The following is a 21,372-nucleotide window of genomic DNA, read 5'->3' on the forward strand; positions in this document are numbered from 1 at the left end:
CCTGTGAACTCATCTAGCCGAGATAATGTGGGGAGAGAGGAGCAGTAATTTTACAGCACGCCATAATGCATAGAGTGCTGCACCTGGATGTAGGGAGACCTCAGTATCAAACCTGGCTCACATATTTATTTGATCATGGGCAGATCACTTAATCTCTTGGAACCTCACTTTCTTTACTTGTACAATGCACCTACCTGCACTTGTGAAGTGACTAGTACCTTCACTACCTGTTTCACTATTCAGATATGGGTTACTGTTAATTCTTCCTCTAAAACTCATTCTATCCAAGTTGCCTATTTCCTGCTGAAGTGGTTTGAGTATTTTATATTATTTCATTTTTTATATTCATTTTTTCATTTTATATTTATTTCATTTAGGTTCTCTAAGTTATGAGTATATTCCTCTGTGAGTGTTTTAGGGGGCCAAGTAGATTAAAAAATTTATTTTGCATAATTAAGAAGCAATTTGACCATGCTATGGGCAGCAATTCCAGTAGAGCAGACTGGTCTGTGTGAGACAGTCTGCAATGGTAGCCTTTCAGTTAATGAGGAAGCATAAGCAAGAGGTGGGTCACTTGGAGTAAGAGTCAGTTACTATGAGGTACTAAGCAAAAACTAGGAGGAGGGAAGTACACCTAAGATGCCAGAACAGGTCAGCAATGTGGTGGTGAAGGTATCCAAGGGTCTGAGGTTAGGCAAGACTTTAATAAATTGGGTATCCCAACAGGTATGAGGTTGCACAAAGAGAATGATAAACAACTGGATCTGCTAACTGTGATGAGTGATAGAGCCACGACACACAGTGCTAACTTCAGTTTCTCTGTTGATCTAGCAAACTTCAGCTACAGACAGCTCCTAGCCACCACTACCATTCCATGCATGAAAAACAGCCTTATTTTTACAGCAAGGACCACCTGACTGATGGCTTTATTCTTCTATTTCAGTCTTACTTTCCTTTCTCTTAATTAATTTTAGTAATTGATTTTTTTCTCATTTTAAAAAATTAGTTATCAATTTTATTACTCTGAGAAACTAACTCTTTTTAAAAAATAATAGGGCTGTTAAAATTATTTCATTTTTAAAAATTGTAATGGCTTCCTTTTTCCTATATTCCTTTGCTCTATTTCTTTTATCTTTTTATAAAGAGGAATGTGTTGAGGATAAACCAGTCTGGCCAAGAAAGTTCACCTAAAAGGATGATGGAGGGAAAGCACTAAAGAGAGGCATCAGAGGAAGAATCACCAACCAACCCTGGTTGGTTTTGTACTTTAGTACCTGGTACTTTGTCAGAATTGTGTATGTATGTTTCACATACACATCTACACACATACACACACACACACACACACACACACACAGATCTAGTATCTGGCCTAAAGCTGGAAGAGATCTCAGAGGTCATCTAATCTAAAGCATCCATTTTATGGATGAAGAAACTGAGGATGAGAGAGGTTAAAGTTTCACTGGTAAGTAACAGGTTGGATGTGAGATCAAGTTCTGTAACTGCAAGTTCAGTGTGCTTTCTTTTTAAAAAAGTTTCTTTTTGTTATGAATTTTTAAAATGTCAGCAAACAAACATTTCAACATACAAGTAAATCAGAAGAAAGGATTATATATGAAGCTCTGAATCTCCAAGTACGTGTTCTTTAAATTATCTTAAATTTACCACAATAGTAACAAAATTTCCCTGCTTGTCGAGCTTCTTGCTGTCCTCTTCTCTGTATGGATATTATCACTACACCACAAATTCCCATCTCCAACCCTAGAGTCATTCCTTTGTAATAAATAAGTATTTGGTTGTTCAGTCATTTTCAGTTATGTACATTTCCTTGTGATCTCATCTAGGGTTTTTTTTAGCAAAGATACTGGAGTGGATACTGGAGCATTTCCTTCTCCATTGGATTAAGGTAAATAGAGGTTAACTGACTTGTCTAGGGTCACACAGCTAGTAAATGTCTGAGACTGGATTTGAACTCAGGTCTTCCTGACTCCTGGCCCAGCTCTATCCACTGAGCTACCTAGCAGCCTCCAATATATACATATATATGTGTTATTTTTATTATTATTACAAGTCATGAGTATGTCTTGGTCAGTGGAATCCCAGGTATTTATGTATTCCCTATTTTGAATGTAATTTTAAAAATCTGTTCTTGTTGGGTTTTTTTTAGCTGATGATCTTTGGGTGGTTATTTTATATCTTGCTACTTTACTGAAGTTTTTATTTCACTTAAGCTTAGTTGAATCTATGGTTCTTAGTGAAGCATCACATCATTTGCTAATAGTGATAATCTTGTTTCTTCTTTGCCTACACTTTTCATCCAAATGCCTTTATCTTGTCTTATTATAATAGCTTGTATGACCAAACCTATATCAAATAATACCTTATGAGAGTACAACTACAATGGGCTGGCCACATTGTTCAAATGCCTAAGGTACATTTGCCTAAAAGACTATTTTATGGAGCACTCACATGGGGCAAGCACTCACATGATAGTCAGAAGAAGCGATACAAGGACACTCTCAAGGTCTCTCTTAAGAACTTTGGAACTGATTGTGTGACAGGGGAGACACTGGCACAGGACCACCCAGCATGGCGTGCTCTCATCAGAGAAGGGGCTATGAGCAAAGCAGAATTGAAATAGCTCAAAAGAAACATGAGATGCACAAGTTTAGAGAATATACCCCAAATGTTCACATAGACTATTTGTGCCTAACCTGCAGTAGAACATTCTGAGGTCCTATTGGTTTGATCAGCCACAGTCAGATGCATTGTAACTTGACCCAAACATAGTGATGTCATTTTGGTCCTCTTCAAGAACACAGGTCAACAACCAACCAAATAATATCAGTAACAATGGATATCTTGCTTTACCACTGATCTTAATGGAAAGGTTTCTAGTTTTTTTCCATCTCAAGCAATGCTAGGTCTTGGTTTTATTCAGAGACTGTTAATGATATTAAGGACAACTCATTTATTCTTATGCTTTTTGGGCTTTTGTAAAAAATAAAGGGGTATATATTTGGTCAAAAGCTTCTTCTGCATCTATTAATATATTAATGTGACTTTTGTTTCGTTATTGATATAACCTATTGTGTTTATAATATTCTCAATGTCAAACCAACTCTGCTTCATTCCTAGTATAAATCCAACCTGGTTACATCTTTGTGATGTGTTGCTATAGCCTCTTTGCTATTATTTTACTATTTTTGTACTAATATTTATTAGCGAATGAATATTCATTTATAATTTTTATTCTATGCTAAATCTTTCCCCAAGTATTTTGGCATTAGTACCATACTTGTCTCATAGGAGTTTCACAGTATGCCTTCTTTTCCTATTTTTGCAAAACAAAAAGAGTATACTCGAAGAAACTGTTCTTTCAATGTCTGATAGAATTCACTTATAAATTCATCTAGGCTTAAGCTTTTTTTCTTTAATAGCTCACTTATAGCTTATTCAATTTCCCTGAGTTTGAGGATCTATTTCTTGTTCTTTTAATTTATATTTTTATAAGTAATTATCCATTTTACTGATCATTTTGTTAGTGTATTTGGGTAAAATAATTCTAACAATTCTATTTCTTCATAACTTCTGGATACTCTTTTTTCTCATTTGGTTAATTAGGTTTTCTTCTCTTTTTTGTCAAATAAATAACTTGTTTATTTTTTTAATAGGTCTCTAGTTTAATTTATCAATTCAGTGAATTTATTTTTGTTTTCATTTTTATCTCTTTGATTTTTTGGAATTTATATATGTCTAAATTTGTTTTTTACGCTCTTGGGTTTTTTTTAGTTGCATGCCCAAGTCTTTAATTTGTTCTTTCTCTTTTTGTTGAAAAAGTTCTTAGAGATATAAATGTTCCCTTAATGACTGCTTTGGCTGCCTCCCAAAAGTTTTGGTATGTAGCCTCATTTTTCTGATGTGCTCTTTGATCTATACAATTAGAATGTTATGATTTTGCCTCCATTTAAGTTTGACTCCTTTCTTCAAATACTCTTTGTTGATTATAATTTTTATTGAGTTGTGGTCAATAAGTGATATGTTTTACAGTTCTCCTTTTCTCTGTGCATGTGTGTGTATATGTGTGTGTTTTTTTAATGCCCTAGTACATGGTTGATTTTTGTAAAGGAATTAAGCAAAGCTAAGAAATATAAGTTTTTTTTTAAAATCCCATTTAATTATCAAGAGAGCTCTCATCTCTAATGTTTCTCAAATTACATTTAGGTCCTTGATCTCTATTTTTTTTTTTTTGCTATTTTTGTCTAGGTGTGAAAGGAGCACACAGAGGCTCCTAGCTATTAATGCTTTCGCTGTCTATTATTCCCTGTAGTTCAGTTTTTTCCTTTGATTACTTAAATTGTGTGCCATTCTTTGCATACATATTAAGTGATGAGAATGCACTATGGTTCTTTTAAGCACAATGTAGCTTCCTTTTTTATTTTTTAACCAGGTCTATTTTTACTATTGCCTTTTCTGAAATCAAGATTGCTATTCCCACTTTTTTAGATTCACCTGAGAAACAATAAATTCTACTTTAACCTCTCATTTTAATTGCACGTGAATCTTCATGTTTTAAGTGGGCTTCTTACAAACAACATCTTTCTAACTCAATCTGTTACCTTTCTCCATTCTATGGATGAGTCCCTTCCATTCACATTCGTGATTGTTAATCAGGCTTTTTCCTCTATCATAGCCTCTTTTACTTTTCTTCTCTTTGTTGCCTCTCCTTCTTTGCAAAGAAAAAGTGAATTTGGAGAAAGAAATGGAATGGGATCCATATAGTAATGTTATGATTGGAATGGTCTGTTCCATGCCTCTACCCCTCCTCTCTTCAACCAGTCCAGATCTGGATCACTGGCTTTTAGCCTTTTATTCACACCCTTTCATTTGTTCCTCACATCAACCCTGGGAGGTTGGTACTAAAATTACCTCCATTTTACAATTGGAAACTGAGGCAAACAGAAGTTAAGTGGCTTGTTCAAGGTCACACAGTTAATAAGTATCTGAGGCCACACTGGAACTCAGGTCTTTTTGATTCCAGGCCCAGAACTCAATCCACTAAGTCACCTAGCATGCTTCTGCATGTGTACAAGATTTAACAGAGAACCTCCCCTAAACTCGTCAAAACAGATGACAACTACTCACTTTTGGTCATCAAAATGGACACAGAAGGAGCCTAAAATTATCTCCAATGACTATGAAGTGTCAGCAAGAAACTGAATACCATAGAAATAACTGTTGTGTTTTTCTCATTGTTGCCCACTGATGGGACCCAGAAGAGAAAAATCAGCAGCAACAGAGATGTTGTTTCTTTGCCCAAGAATTGCTGGGCCCCATTTGCTTTTTAAATCCAGTTCATCCACTCAGGCCTTAAGAGCTTCAGCCAGCATTCACAGTAGGCTGAATTCACTGTATTTCTTGTATAAATAATAAAATGTAACATGTAAAAAGAATCAACAAAGTATATGTTATAAATATTCATGATTTCATGTACAATCCTTTTTTTTCTGTTCTTTATATAAAGAAATGTTCATATTTGTTGATGTTTGTTCATAATCAGAAAAAAGAAAATTTCCCCAAAGGATTTGCTGAAATAGGCAAAGCTTATGGAATGTATTCTACCTGTGGGTGAGATGAAAGTTTTTCAGTTTTCATCATGGCCACCTGCTTTTCCAGGCCGATATTCTCAAGTTGGATATGCTTCCACTAAGCTGGAAGAACGTTGGTTTTATTTCTTTTTTTTTTACTCAGAAAACAATTTCATTTTGATAAAGATCTTGGATTTTATAAAATGGATTAAATTAATGCTATATTTTCCAGTACCACTTCTTAATGAAGAAGGCAAATTCTCTTATTGAATTGTTGGGAAGCTCTTTATACTGAGCTGAAATCTCCCCATTGTATTCATGTAGTCAAGTCTGTTTCTTTTTCCTAGTGACATGCTTCAGATGTTTGAAGATAATGATCGTGGTCATCCAGATTTTTTTCATCTCCAAGTAAACATCCCACATTTCAACAACCCAACTTTGTAAGACATAATTTTGATTTCTTTATCCATCCTGGTGATATTCCTTTGGATGAACTCCAGATCATCAATGCCCCGGGCTTGCTAAAGTCCACAAAATGATGTCTATGGCATTATGCCAACTTACTAGTCTCCTAACCCCACCAAAGAGGGAAAAATTAGGTTAGTCTGGCATTCCTTATTTGTAATTAACCCATGTTGGTTCCTAGTGATTGCCACTTCCCTTTCTAAGTGCTCATAAATCATCTATCTAATGACCTGTTCTCAAAATACGTCCTTACGTAAGAGGGATGTTCCACCTCATCTTGTTAATGTAATTCACAAGATAACTCTATGACCTAACCATGGTGGTTTTATTGCACAGAACAGCTTCCTCTGTCTGTAGTGCCACAACAGAAAGGTATTGAATCTATCCCAGAATCTATCCCAGTATACCCAAACAGAGAGAAGAAAGGGTAAGTGGTTTTGTCCTGATCATTACTTGTTTAGGATGGAGCAAACAACATGCTGTGCCCTATTTGGGGTTGAGACGTATTAACCAGAGGTCGTAGCTTGGAGCATTGGTTAATATTCACTGGGAAGTACTGAGGTGGAATGAAGTTAAAGGACCTTGTCCCATAAATACTATCAGAGATTATTTAGGAGCAATTTGTGAATGAGAAATATTGGTTGAATCTTTTTAAAAAGGCATTATCTGTCTGTTCTGTGGTGTGGCTAAATGGGTCAAATATTTGGCTTATATGGCATGCAGTGCTGGCTATTTATAAGGAAGAAACATGGATATATACGATAACATCCACATTTCTCTGATACCTTACTTCATTATTGCTATCTCATGCTTTCTGTGCTCACATTTTCCAAAATGAAATATTTTAAATGGTTTAAGTACACCATGTAATTAAGCTATTTCTAGACTCAGTGAGTAAAGATGAGATCAGGTTATGTAGGGTCAGATCAATATAGATCAAGATCAATATAGGCTGAGAGATTCAGAATTTAAAAGACTTCAGAGGCCTCTAGTCCAAGCCTCACATTTTACAGAGGAGGAAACTGAGGCCCAGAGAGCTTAGTGATTTGCCCAGGGTCACACAACCAGTAAGTGTTAGAGACAGGATTCAAGCCCAAATCCTCTCTCTCCAAATCAAGCCCTCTTTCCACCATATCACATGAAACATTAGTTATAATCTGAACCAACCTGGTATTTAGCAAAAAAAAAAAAAAAATGCCCTTGTTAGCATTTTGACTCATTTCTTTCTTTTAGTGACAATGGTATTTAGGACCATTTTTTAAAAATGTTGAGCACAATGGGAATATCTGTAAAGGACTGCTGGCTATTAACATAAGTAGATACCAATTAGGATACAAAGGGAGACCGGAGGTTGATGGAGGCTGGGTTTCGAGCCTACTCTAAGGTAGGATCCTCTTAGGGGTCCCCATGTCCACTGGACAATTGTCTATTTTAAAATTTACAAATGCTACCAAACTATTTCTGATTTTTTCCTATAAGGGCCACACATTTAAATTTATTAATCCAGTTATAAAAAGTATGTCATTTGTAGAGAGGAAGATCGTTTTCATTTTCTTTCTCAGTTAATAGAGTATTTCCTTTCCTTCAAAGTCTCCCATCTCTTGAAGATAAAGATAAGTGCCCCTTTTCTTTTTTTAATTAATTTTTAAAAATTTACCAAAAATTCATTTTCTCTCTCTCTCACTTCCCCCTAATCCCAAGGGAGGAAAAAGAAAAATAAAAACCTTGTGATACATACACATAGTCAAGCCATGTTCAAAAAAGTTTATGCCTCATTCTGCACCCTAAGATTTTCACCTCCCAGTCAGGAGGTAGCATGCTTCATCACTGGTTCTTCAGAATTATGGTTGGTCATTGCATTGAACACTGAGTCCTTTTCATTGCTGTCTTTCTAGCTCTCATTCCTAATATACCATCCCTCTCAGATCACTTCAAAAAGAAAAAAAAAAGCCTGGATTGGTAACAATGACCACTGTGAACAGAAGTGGAATTTGAAAGGCAGTAAGGTTTAGTGGAAATGTTCCTAATAAAAAGTCTAGGGTTTAAGCCACATCTGGACCACTGTATAACTTTAAGTAAGTCATTTAATTTCTCTCAACCTCAGTTTCTTTGACTGTAAAATGAGGACAATGACAAAATTATCATTATTATTGCGAAGTTCCTATTATTTAATGGTTGAATTCATGCCTTATAAGGATCTGTTGAAAGAACTAGGGATGTTTAGTCTGGAAAAGAAATCTCAGAGAAGATATAATCACTATCTTCAAGTATGTTAAGGGGCTTTCATGTGGAAAAGAGATTAAGCAAAAGGCAGAACAAGGAGCAATGAGCAGAAGTTGCAAAGAAGTAAATTTAAGCTCGATGTACAGAAAAACTTCTTAAGAATTGAAGTTGTTCATAGTGGACTGGGCTACCTATGGAGAGGCTAGGTTCCCTTCCCCTCACTGAAAAATCTTCAAGCACAGGCCGCATGCACATTTATCAATTATGCCACATTGCAGCTTCCCTTTGAGGTGTGTTCTGGGCTAAGATGGCCAGTGAAATCCCTTCCCATTCTAAAATGCTTTGATTCTGGGTACAGTCACACTACCTGTTGTGAGGAAAGCATTTGGCAAAGTGCTACCTAAATGCCAGCTATTTTTACTGAGGCTATCCAAGTTCACAGTACAAACAGAAATAGGCTTACACTTTCCCACAGGAAAATTTTCCATGCCGGTGTTTTTCCCTCCTACAGGAACTCCCTCCATCCCATCTCTGCCTATTGAAATCCTCTCTATCATTCAAAGCCCAGATCAAAAGCCACTTCCTCCCTGAACCTTTTCCTCATCCCCGCAGTCAGAATCGATCTCTTTCTCCTCTGAACAAGTATCTTATTTGAACTACTCATTTATAAGGCATTTATCTATCACATGTTGCCTTGGAGCATGACTAGTTGGGATCTATCTTTCACTTCCAACAGAATGAAAACTCCTTGAGGATGGGGATTACTTATCTTTATGTCTTACTTGTATTTATAAGCTTTCCCCTACTTCCCAGGAGTGTGTTGGACCCACCTCTAACAAACAAGCTTGCAAGAATCGATTGTTAAATTCAGAAATCAGCAGTCATTACTAGCCACGGTTTGATCTATTGTTTTGTTGAGTCTAGAATTAAGAAAGTATTATGGAGCCAAGATGGCGGAGTGAAAAGGTAGTCGCTCTCACTCTCCCCTATCAACCTCTGAAAACCCAGAAAATATCACCCCAGAAAAACAAACAAACCCTGGAACACCTGAACTAGAAGAAAGACAAGCAGCAGCAGTGCAGTAGCCCAGCAAACGGGTCTCCCAGTGCCTCAGCAAAAACAAGGGGCCCCAGGCGGATAAAGTATCCCGCGGCATTCATCAGAAAGGAGGTGAAGAAAGCAACCTAAAGCCCCGACCTTGCTGATTCCAACCCAACACCAGGTGAGCTGTAGGAGCCCTGAAGCCCCCAATTGTGAATAGATCCTGAACCCCAGGTGGTAGAGCAGGCAAACACCAACACCTGGACCTCCAAGTGCCTCAGTGAGGGCGGAGGAACCGGTGGAAACCAGCTCAGAAAACCACCAGGAGTCTCGGCATCCACTGCAAAGGAATCTCCGGTGCATTAGCAGAAAGAGGGAGACAACACTGCAGGGGCCCCAGGCAGATAAACATCCTGCAGCACCCATCTAAAAGGAGCTGAAGAAAGCTAAAGGAAAGGAAAAGCAGGCAACCTAGAATTGCCTGAAAGTTCCAGCCTTGCTGATTCCAGCCCAACACGAGGTAAGCTGCCAAAACCCTACAGCCTCCAATTGCTAGCATAAGAGGCCCCACACACAAAGCCAGTGACCAAGACCTAGGCGCCCAACACAAGAAGATTGGGTCAGTACCCTCTGTTCCCCAGCAGGAGAGCTCAATCTCTTTAAAGGCCAGGGAATAAAGAAACACCATGAGTAAAAAGAAACATCCCATAGATTCATATTATGAGAAGAGTGAAGATCAAGACAGAAATTCTGAAGAGGACAACATTGTCAACAAACCCACATCTGCAACAACAAAAGGGAATATGAACTGGTCTGAAGCCCAAAAAGCCTTCTTAGAAGAGCTCAAGAAGGATTTTAATAGTCAAATGAGAGAGGTAAAGAGTCCTTCAAAAATACAATTGGCCATTGGAAAAAAATACACTGAAGAAAACAAGTCCCTAAAAAACACAATTGGCCAATTGAAGAAGGAAGGACAAAAACTAACAGAAGAGTACACTGAAAAAACAAGTCCCTAAAAAACACAATTGGCCAGTTGAAGAAGGAAGTACAAAATCTAACAGAAGAGTATGCTGAAGGAAACAAGTCCCTAAAAAACACAATTGGCCAGTTGAAGAAGGAAGTACAAAAACTAACAGAAGAAAACAATCTGTTAAAAACTAGAATTGGACAAATGGAAACTAATGTCTCTATGAGAGAGCAAGAATCAGTCAAACAGAAACAAAAAAATGAAAAAATCGATGAAAATGTAAAATACCTCATCAGTAAAACAACCGACCTGGAAAATCGACTCAGGAGAGACAATTTAAAAATTATTGGACTACCTGAAAATCATGATGAAAAAAAGAGCCTGGACAGTATCTTTCAGGAAATCATAAAGGAAAACTGCCCAGAAGTCCTAGAACCAGAAGGGAAAATAACCATAGAAAGAATCCACAATCACCACCTGAAAGAGATCCCAAATTGACAACGCCAAGAAATATAATAGCAAAATTCCAAAATTACCAGATGAAAGAGAAGGTGCTGCAAGCAGCCAGAAAGAAAGAATTTAAATATCATGGAACCACAGTCAGGATTACACAGGACAGCTTCTACATTAAAAGACCGCAGGGCATGGAACATGATATTCCTAAGGCAAAGGAGCTTGGAATGCAGCCAAGGATCAATTACCCAGCAAAAATGAGCATCATTTTTCAAGGGAGGAGGTGGATATTCAACGAAATAGGAGACTTCCAAACTTTCCTGATAAAAAGACCAGAGCTCAACAAAAAATTTGATCTTCAAGTACAGGACTCAAGAAGGACTTAAAAAGGTAAATGGGACAGAAGGATACAATATGTTGTTAATAAGGGGGGGGGTGTTTAAACCCCTACAAGGGAATATGAGACTTGCAACCCTTGAGAACTGTATTGTTATTACACCTTGTTAAAGGAGTATACATAAAGAGGGTGGATATTAGTTGACTTTGATGTAATGATAAAAAAAAATCTAATCAAGTGGGTTAAATGGATCCAAATAAGTGGATCAATCTAATCTTAGAAAAGGTACTGAGAAAGGAGGAGGCAGACAAGGGTAAATTACATTACAGGAAAAGACACAAAATCCTATTACAGCAGAGGGAAAGGGGGGGGAGCATTGTTTGAACCTTACTCTCATCAGATTAGGCTCAAGAAGGGCATAATATAATCAGTTAGGTATAGAAATCTAACTTGCCCTATAGGCAGTAGGAGGGAAAAGGGGAAAGAAAAGGGAGGGGGAAAGAAAAGGGGGGGAAAGAAGGGAGGGAAGCAGCAGTAAGACTAAAGGGGAAGAAAAGGGAAAGGGATAATAAAAGGGGGAAGGGACTGAAGGAGGCGGTGGTCAAAAGCAAAACACTAGTGAAGGGGAGAAAGGAAAAAGGAGAAAGAAAAGCATAAATGGGGGGAAAAGGATGGAGAAAAAGACACAGATAGTAATCATAACTGTGAATGTGAATGGGATGAACTCTCCCATAAAACGGAAATGGATTGCAGAATGGATTAAAAACCATAATCCTACAATATGTTGTTTACAGGAAACACATTTGAAAAAGAGTGACACATACAGGGTAAAGGTAAAAGGCTGGAGCAGAATATATTATGCATCAGCTGAAGTAAAAAAGCAGGGGTAGCAATCCTGATCTCAGATAAAGCAAAAGCAAAAATAGATCTAATCAAAAGAGATAAGGAAGGAAACTACATCCTGCTAAAAGGCACCACAGACAATGAAGTAATAATACATTAAACTGAAAAGTTCTTGCACAAACAAAGCCAATGCAACTAAGATTAGAAGGAAGGTAGAAAATTGGGAAAGAATTTTTACAACCAGTCTTTCTGATAAAGGCCTCATTTCTAAAATATATAGAGGATTAAGAAAGTATTATGATGCAGATTAAACCTAAAAATAGGTGTATACTTTTTTTCAGGAAGCTTGTTTGTTTACTATTTACTCACACATCTCTGCTCCTCAAAATAGCAGCTTAACACGGTACTTTATACTTAATACCCTCAAGAAATATTTGTTGGCTGAATGAAGTGACAAAAAAAAAGTCCCAAAGGCTTTTGAATGAAAAACTCTATATTTAAATGATGCAGGAACATATGTCTGTGTCCTTCATCAACTGGCCTATACCAAGAATTCTTAACCAGGGTTCTATAGACCCTCCCTGTAAAGTCCCTATTGAAAGATTTCAGGGTCCATGAACTTGGAGGGCAGCGAGCTGGAGCAGTGAATAGAGCACTGGGCCTGGAGTCAGGAAGTCTTGAATTCAAATCCAACCTCAGAGAGTTACTAGTGTGTGACCCTGGGCAAGCCATTTAACCTTCTTTGCCTCAGTTTCCTCATCTGTAAAATGAGCCAGAGAAGGAAATGGCAAACTACTCCAGTATCTTTGTCAAGAAAACCCCCAATGGGGTCATGAAGAGTTGAACATGACTGAAATAACTGACCAACAATGAACTTGGATGGGGGGAAAAATTGCATCTTTATTTCCACTGACCTCTAAATGAGGTTAGCATGAACTTTGCTTACTAATGTAAGCAACAGACATTCTGAGAATGGACCTAGAGGCTCCACCAGACAATCGAAGGGGTTAAGAAAGGTTAAGAATCTCTGTCCTATATTATCAAAATGCCCTCACCTGATGTCACTCCCTGGTTTGGATTCTCTGCTTACTCCAAACAAACCCACCCTTGCCAACCCCTCCTACATGTGACCTTCTTGCTCCCTCTTCTGCCCTGTCCTGAACCTGCATTCATGCCAGCCTGCCAGTCTGTAATGCTCACCCCTTCTCTACCACAACACTGCCGTCCCTTCTTTTAATAACTCTAATCAAAACTTGCCTCTTCCATTAAGCCTAACTATCACACTAACTATCCCCTCATAAGTATATTACCTGCCCGAAGGCTGGAAAGTAGACCAGATGACCTCCTGAGATCCTCCCCAGCTAGAAGATTCTATGGTGTTGATAGCTCCATCCATGCTAGCATTGCCTTAGTAATTATGTACAATCTAGCTACAATTAATATTGCATAATTATACAGGCAGAGCTATGCTATACATATTTAGGTATTCTTATGTATACATTTTAATGTACTTGTCGTGTTTTCCTCTTTGAATTATAAGTTAACTTAGACTAGGGATGAGGCCTTATACTGCACCACACGTGCCAAGCAGAGGCTGAGAAGAGGTGCCATATGGGTTGCTATTCTCTTTTTAATGCTCTGAGTTTGTGGGGACAATTTGCTAAAACCCTAGTAAAGGTTTTGTTGTTTAGTTGTTTTTAGTTGTGTCCAACCCCTTGTGACCCCATTTAGGGTTTTCTTGGTAGAGATACTGCAGTAGTTTCCCATTTCCTTCTCCAGCTCATTTTACAGATGAGGAAATTGAGGCAAACATATTTAAGTGACTTGCCCAGGGCCACATAGCTAATAAGTGTCTGAGGCCAGATTTGAACTCAGGAAAATGAGTCTTCCTGACTCTAGGAGCAGCACTTTATCCACTGTGCTATCTAGCTGTCACCTGATAAAGGTAACACAGCTCAATGGGAAAGGCTTTCTGAATTGCTTTAAATGCTCAGATGAGTCCTTTATGTACACCTTATTCTTTTAAACAAAATGGTAATGGTTATACATATACATTCAACCCCTTTGCTAGACTACGTGCTTCCAGGGCAGCTGAGGCCCCTTTGAGAGATGAGTTTCTCAGGAAAGATTCTGAGTGGGGACATAACCTACAAGATAACCAATAAGATGTCACTGAGACTGAACTGTCTTGTCAGAGTGCAGGACTGACACCCAGGATCACCTAGTTTGACCCTTATCTCCTACAGATAACAGTCTTATCGAAATTAAATGACTTACACAAAATGTCCCAGGTAGCATCCACCAAGTTTTGAACCCAGATCTTCACATTCTAAATCCAGTGGTTTGGTTTGGTTTGGTTTTCCCTCACTGTACCATGCTTCTCCTTGGCAGTACCAATGCTGCACTGGAGTTGTTGGTGTTCTGTGTTTCATTCTGTTTACTGGTCTACCTCCTTTTCTAATTATACACATCCTCAATGGTGTGTTCTATGCCCCTGCTCTCCCAAAGCCATCTTCACTAATATACTACAGGTCTAATTATGTTGACCCTGCATTTTTCCTTCACTTTGAGGGTTATTTATAATTTTCACTCTTCTGAGATCATGGTGTTCCATAATTCACAGCTATAGAGCATCAGTGGGAGAACATTAAGTTTAGATAAGTTCATTCCTATAACGGTTTTGGCCAGGCCCTCTATGACCCACCCTAAATTCAGACTTAATAAGGAAACACCCTCAAAGGCAAAAGATATTTAACTATATGGAAAACAAAAAAAACCCCACCTCATTAGAAGCAGGAAGATACAAGGTTGTAGAGCAGAAGAGGAAGAAAACCCAGAGCCATGTAGGCCCAAGTCAAATAGACTTTTTTTTTTTTACAATAGCCTGAATGAATCCTCACATGATGATGGGGAACCCAGTACCTGGGGGATAAAAGCAGTGTTTGGGGAAGTAGGTGTTGATCTTCTGACCTGGTAAAACCTTCCTTATTTACGTGGGCCTCTGCTATAAAATCAGGGATACACATCTGTGAGAGACTGGAGAAGCATATGGAACCAAGTCTGACTGCCATTGCTTCTGGCTTTCATTATGTATTTTGATGGCAAATGTTTCACTCTCTTTTGATGATATTAGATTAGATTCTCACTGAATTCTGAACCCAAGAATCCTCAGAGCTCATTTATTTCTCTTTTGAATTTTATACTTTTAGCTGTTCTTCCCAAGTGGGTTTGTATGTGTGACATATATTAATTATTTTTAAAAATACCTTAAATTTGTTAAGCCCTTCCAACTTTTCAAAGTATTTTACATCTGCCATTTCACTTGATTTGTTAGAACTGTTAGCCGCCTCCAACAGACTCTCAGGATTCCTTTCAAGTTCTTTATGGCAAGAATATGACTTTTCTCTCAGGAGAGTTGTATTTATAATATTGTTGAAAGGATCATTACCATAATTTATTATTACTTCTCCCAAGTATGATTCCCTGAAGTGAATTTTCTTCAGGCATAGACTTCTGTGCTTCATCCAATAACCAATAAGCACTTTGCACACAATGGATGCCCAACAAATATGCTGGCTGTTGACTGATTACGCTTAGCCTAAGGTTATAGTTTTCAATTTTGTTAATGCTATAGAAACCTGCCCATTCCTCTATCATGGAGCTTTTCTGGGAAACATTTGGCTTCCTCAATCACTGAAAAAAATCAGTTCACTTGCTTGCTTGTTAAAATATCTGTGAGTCATCTGCTTGAGTACTCTAATTAAAATCAAGATTCCTCTAGAGTTGATTTTAAATCCTCTTTTTTATGCCCAGTTAACACCAGAGTTCTCCTAATTCTATGTCTTATATATTACCTATCAGTACATTCTTCCTTAATTCTTCTTCTCCCACTTTCAGAACTCTTTAACTCTGTGGTTTTTTTCTCTGTGTAGTTTTTTCTAACTATTGCCCAAGCAACAAACTTTATAATTTCAATTTCTGCCAATGCGAGAAACATTCGAATCTCTCATGTGTGGAGAGTACCTAAGATTATGGAATCTTGGCGCTGAAGGTGACTTCAGGTGTCATCTACAGTCTTATTCCTACATGAAACATGAATTTTCCCCTCCTCAATAATAATAACTTACATTTATAAAATCTTAAAAATTTACAAAGTGCTTTTCTTATACTGACCCTGTGAGGTAAGTAGTATAAGCACCCACTTTACTGATGAAGAAACTGAGGCCCCGAAAGACTGACTTCCTCATATTGTTCAGAAGCATCAGAAACTCTATTTTAGGTCTGCTAGCTTATGTCCAGTGCAAGTTGTGTATATCCTGAGGTCTTTGCATAGCATTTCCAATAAATAATCATTCTCCCTCCAATTCAAAACCTACGATGAAAGGGAATTCATTACCTACCCAGGTAAGGCATTCAGTTCTAATTGATTGTTGGGAAGATTCCATTGAAGACTGTTCATTTTAATAGGATTACAAAGGACGACTTTTGGCTTATTAACATTTCTTAGATTAAAAAATAATCATACAAGTATACTTTTATTAAAATAAAACAGATGTAATTGTTACTTACCTCCTTCTCCAGAGCCAGAGCCATTATCTGGAAAAAAGAAACCACACAAATATTAACATTGTACCTGGAAATACTGCTCTTTCTTCCTAAGTTTTTCATCTATGGAGATGATCTGATGCTATCAAAAAACAAAATATGATTTCCAGTCTCACATTTACTTCTTTACCTACTAAACTAAATTAGGATATTCCTCAGTAGCACAGAAAAGTTTCCCTTTTTAAACTTTTCTTAAACAAAGATAAATTATAATTATAAAAAACAATTCATTTGAAGAAGCTTAGATTCATCTCCTCTCGAAGCTTAGAAAAGTACAATTAACATGTTTTCCTAGGCATAGAGGAGGAAAAGAAAATGTGTCCAGCTCCTTTGTTGCTGGTCAGTCATTTTTTGGGTCACATCTGACTTTGTGACTCCATTTGGGGTTTTCTTGAGGCAAAGATACTGGAGTGATTTGCCATTTCCTTCTCCAGTTCATTTTACAGATGAAAAAACCAAAGCAAAGACAGTTAAGTGACTTGCTCGGGGCCACACATCTATAGCAAGAGTCTGAGGGTCAGATTTAAACTCAGAAAGATGAGTCTTCCTGACTCCAGGCCTGACCCTCTCTGCTACACCACATAGCTGCCCCCTCTTCCATATACCTCTTATCAAAAGAGTCAGTGACAGAAGGCTGCAGGTCCAAATATAGACGAGCCCCAAGTCTAGGAAAAGTGATGTTTGAGGAAAAGGACAAGTCACTTAGGCCAGAAAATATTATGCTCTGTGACTAAAATCTACATGTGATGAATAAGCAGCCTTCAAAAAATCATTCTCAAAAGGATGCGTAACTCATAATTGATTTGCTATCAATCAGGTTAAAGTATCTCCCTATGTATCACATGTAAGAAGCTAACATAAAATTCTATATAATACATAATTATATAATGTCATATATATTACATAATTTGCTAAAAACTTGGCAATTACAAAACAGCAAAAAATACAAGGAAATGAAGAAAATGGACATTGTGATATATGCAACCAGAAGGTGATAAGCATGAAATCTTAAAAAAAAATCAAAGAGGGGATAGTAAATAACATGTTAGTGTTTACGTAGTACTGCCCAGTATATTTGCCAGTTTATTAAGTAGTAACATCCCTAAAGTGGACAAAGGAAGTTGATTAGGAAACCTAGTAAACTGGTAAAAATACCCATGAACCATATCCAACTTACTTAACTCTTATTTTACCGGTTAAGCAAGGCTTTGTTCAGTAATTTTGTTTCCCAAGTAAACCTAGCCACCAGGAAGAGAGTAAGTGCCTACTATGTGCCAGGAACTTTGCCAAGTGCTTTTACAAATACTATCTCATTTGATTCTCATCATAGCCCTGGGAAGTAGGTGCTATTCTTATCCCCACTTTATAGATGATGCAACTGAGACAGATAGAGGCTATGTGATTTGCCCAGGGTCATACAACCAGTAACTATCTGAGGCTAGATTTCAGTTCAGGTCTTCTTGACTCCAGACCTAGCACTCTAGCCACTGAGACACCTAGCTACCTTTCATCACCTCTTACCTGAACTATTACAAAAGCCTTTTAACCGGTTTCCCTGCTTTAAGTGTTTCTCTATTCCAAGCCATCTTTCACTCCACTGCCACAGTGATTTTCCCAAAGCACAGGTCTGATCACATCACACTGCTTCCCCCTCCTCCCACCCCCAACACACAATACATATACACATTCCATAAAATCCAGTGGGCCCTTGCTACCTCAGGATCACGTATAAAGTCCTCTGTCATTTAAAGCTCTTTATAACCTGGCTCCTTTATAGCACCTGAGAAATGTACAATCAGTGTATAGCGGTGGTGGCCACCAGGCAAACTTTAGCTATAGGGTTGACACACAAATATGTGCACATACACATGTACATATATACACGTGTCGCATTCTGGCCATGTGCAGCCAGGGCAGCATGGAAGCATCCAAAATTGTACAATGTCAAAGGGTTTATGCATTAAAAGACATTTTTATTCAGTCAACTAGCATTTACTAAGCACCTACTATGTACCAGGAACTGGGGATGCAATGAAAGGTAAAAAATACCTCACAGTCTCACTCTGAGTACATCTCTTGACCCTGTAAGGCATTTTCTCTGACATCCCTCATGCCTGCAAAGCTCTTCTTTCTCTGTTCTGACCACTGGCTTCCTTTAAGTTCCAACTAAAATCCTACCTTCTACAGGAAGACTTCTTAATTTTAGTGCCTTCCCTCTCTCTGAATTATCTTCCACTTATCCTGTATTTAGCTTGCTTTGTACATATTTGTTTGTATGCTGTCTCCTCCATTAGACTGCAAGCTCCTTGAGGTCAAAAATTGTCTTTTGCCTCTTTTTGTCTCCCCAGTGCCTAGCACAGTGCCTGGCACCCACTAGGTGCTTAATAAATGCTTATTAACTGACTGTTGATGTAAACAACTATGTGCATACAAAATATGGACAGGATAAATTGGGTGGAGCTTCAGAGGGAAAGCACCAAGATTCAGGAGGACTGGGTAAGGCTTCATTTACCCTGAAAGCCTTGAGACAGTCAGGAGTAGACTTTACCAGCATCTTGCTACAATGACTCTACAATCAGGAAGAGATTCAGTGTGAAGGTACCATCTCTTCCCTGCTACTGTTAGATGTGCAGATGGGGCATTAGGACCACCTTCTCAGTCATCCAGCCACCCAGACTAGCCTAAACCCAGTGGGCATCAGAGATCACTGAGCCCAATAGTGTGGGCAAGTCTGATTCCTGTCGTGAATCTTTCCTACCTCCATTCAGGCATACATAGGCTAGAAGGTTGCAACTAGGGATCAATACTCTCCCAGGGACACAACAAACTAGACATGTGAGCAAATGCAAGAGCACCAGCCTGGAAAGGAACACACATGCACAACACGGGGAGAGGACAGGTCTGACCACAGAGAGCCATTCCCTAGCAGAGTGAATCAAACACAAGCTTGTTGGTGGCGTCTTCTTCCAAGATACTGCTGTGGAAATGACTCCCCAGGAAAGCTGAGTCAAGTCAAGTGCTGGGTTTCATAACAATGGCAGGACTGCTACCGCTGATCGGGAGGGCCTGGAGCAGCGGGGTGTGGGCAGTCACTCACAGGCACCCCAGCTGTGTCCCACAACAAATGAGCCCCTTCTGCTGCTGCTGGAGGGAGCAACTGTGTCAGCTCCATGGCCGTCAGTCAGGCATAATGAATCATAACAGAGCTCTACCAATTAATTACAGCATGTGTAAATAAAAAAATGCCTAGTAAGGCTTCTCCCCAGAACCAAAGCTGGACTGATGCCAGATTAATCTTCTTCATGCATGATCTGGTCATGTCACTCTTTGGTTCAACATCTTTTGATTGCCTCCTGAATAAAGTCTCAACCCTTGAGTCTTGGCGTTCAAAATTTTCCATAATCTGCTACCATTCTACCTTTTCAGCCTTATCTCAAATGACTCCATGCCTGCTAATCGACATTTCTACCCCCAAATGAACTACTTCTCATCCCCTGTATGTGCCCTGTGTTTTCATGCCTCCATTTCTTTGCTCATAACATTCCCTTTACATGGCTGTATAAGTTGTAGTATATGGAATGGAATGATATTGTGTTGCAGGAAATGATGAGCAGGATGGTTTCAGAAAAACTTGGGAAGACCTAGGTGTCTTAGCAAAGTGACCAGAACCAGGAGATCATTGTACACAGTAACAGCAATATTGTAATGATGATAATTGTGAAAGATTTAGCTATTCTGATCAAGACAATGATCTAAGGCAATCCCAAAGAACCCATGATGAAAAATGCTATTCATCTCTAGAGAGAGAACAGAAGAACTCTGAGTACAGACTAAAACATACTTTCTTTCATGTTCTTATTTTTCTTTCTTTTTCAGATGCAAAATAGCTAATATGGAAATATGTTTTCCATGATTTCATATGTATAACAGGTATTATATTGTTTGCCTTCTTAATGGGGGGGGCTAGAAGGAAGGAGAGAATTTGGAAATCAGATTTTTAACAAATGAATGTTAAAAATAAACAATTTTTTAAAAAGAAGAATATTTGGTTTATCTGGAGTAACTTTCTCTACCATTTCCATCTATTGAAATCCTACCTACCATTCAAGACCCAGATCAAATGCCACCTTTTCCATAGAGCCTTCTCTGACATTGACAATCAAACTAGATCTATTTTCCTTGGATTTTTGCTTTCCTCATGACTACTGAACTATTCCTACCAATAATCTCAAACCTGTTAAATTAGTTTAGACTAAACAACTGTGTGCTCAAAACTGGACCTACAATATAATTCACATAAGGGAGGATGATGAGGAGAAAAATTGCGTTTTGGGCCTGGGATGACCAGTTTAAGAATATTGCCATGCCCTTCAAACAATGTAAAAGCTCTGGCAAGCTTCCAGAGGCTTATAAATGTCATCTTCCAAAAGACCTACTCCCCTGGGGGTGGGGAGTGAGAGAGTCTACTTGAATGACATGCTGGTTTACCACTGGGACCAAATATAGAACCATCAGTCATTCTTGACAGTACTAGTCCACAGCCATGAACAGTGGCCTTCTGGGAAACCAATGTAGTTTAACAGGAAAGAGACAGAGTTTATAGGGCACATATAGCCTGGAAAGGGGTAAGGATCTTCCACATAAGGTAGCTTCTATATTGAAATAAGAAACTCACGCCAAACAAATGACTTTTAGTAGTTCCTGGGCTTCACAGGTTACCACTTCTGGGTCATCTTCAGGTTCTCCATCTTTTTTTTTTTTTTTTTTTGGCAATTGGGGGTAAGTGACTTGCCCAGAGTCACACAGCTAGTTAAATGTCAAGTGTTTGGTCTGAAGCCGGATTTGAACTC

At 38.3% G+C, this 21,372-nt stretch overlaps 1 protein-coding gene across 1 annotated transcript in view; it reads right to left on the reverse strand.

The window, feature by feature from the left end:
* TMEFF1 (transmembrane protein with EGF like and two follistatin like domains 1) overlaps window positions 1-21,372 on the reverse strand; it is a 147,636-nt gene that overhangs the window by 56,410 nt on the left and 69,854 nt on the right. The window contains exon 4 of the mRNA XM_021004617.2: window positions 16,487-16,513. Within this exon, the coding sequence (XP_020860276.1) occupies window positions 16,487-16,513 (27 nt within the window). The remainder of the gene's footprint in view (window positions 1-16,486; window positions 16,514-21,372) is intronic.

Source organism: Phascolarctos cinereus, unplaced genomic scaffold, assembly GCF_003287225.1.
Source record: "Phascolarctos cinereus isolate Bilbo 61053 unplaced genomic scaffold, phaCin_HiC Scaffold_4;HRSCAF=312, whole genome shotgun sequence".
Lineage (NCBI taxonomy): Eukaryota > Metazoa > Chordata > Mammalia > Diprotodontia > Phascolarctidae > Phascolarctos > Phascolarctos cinereus.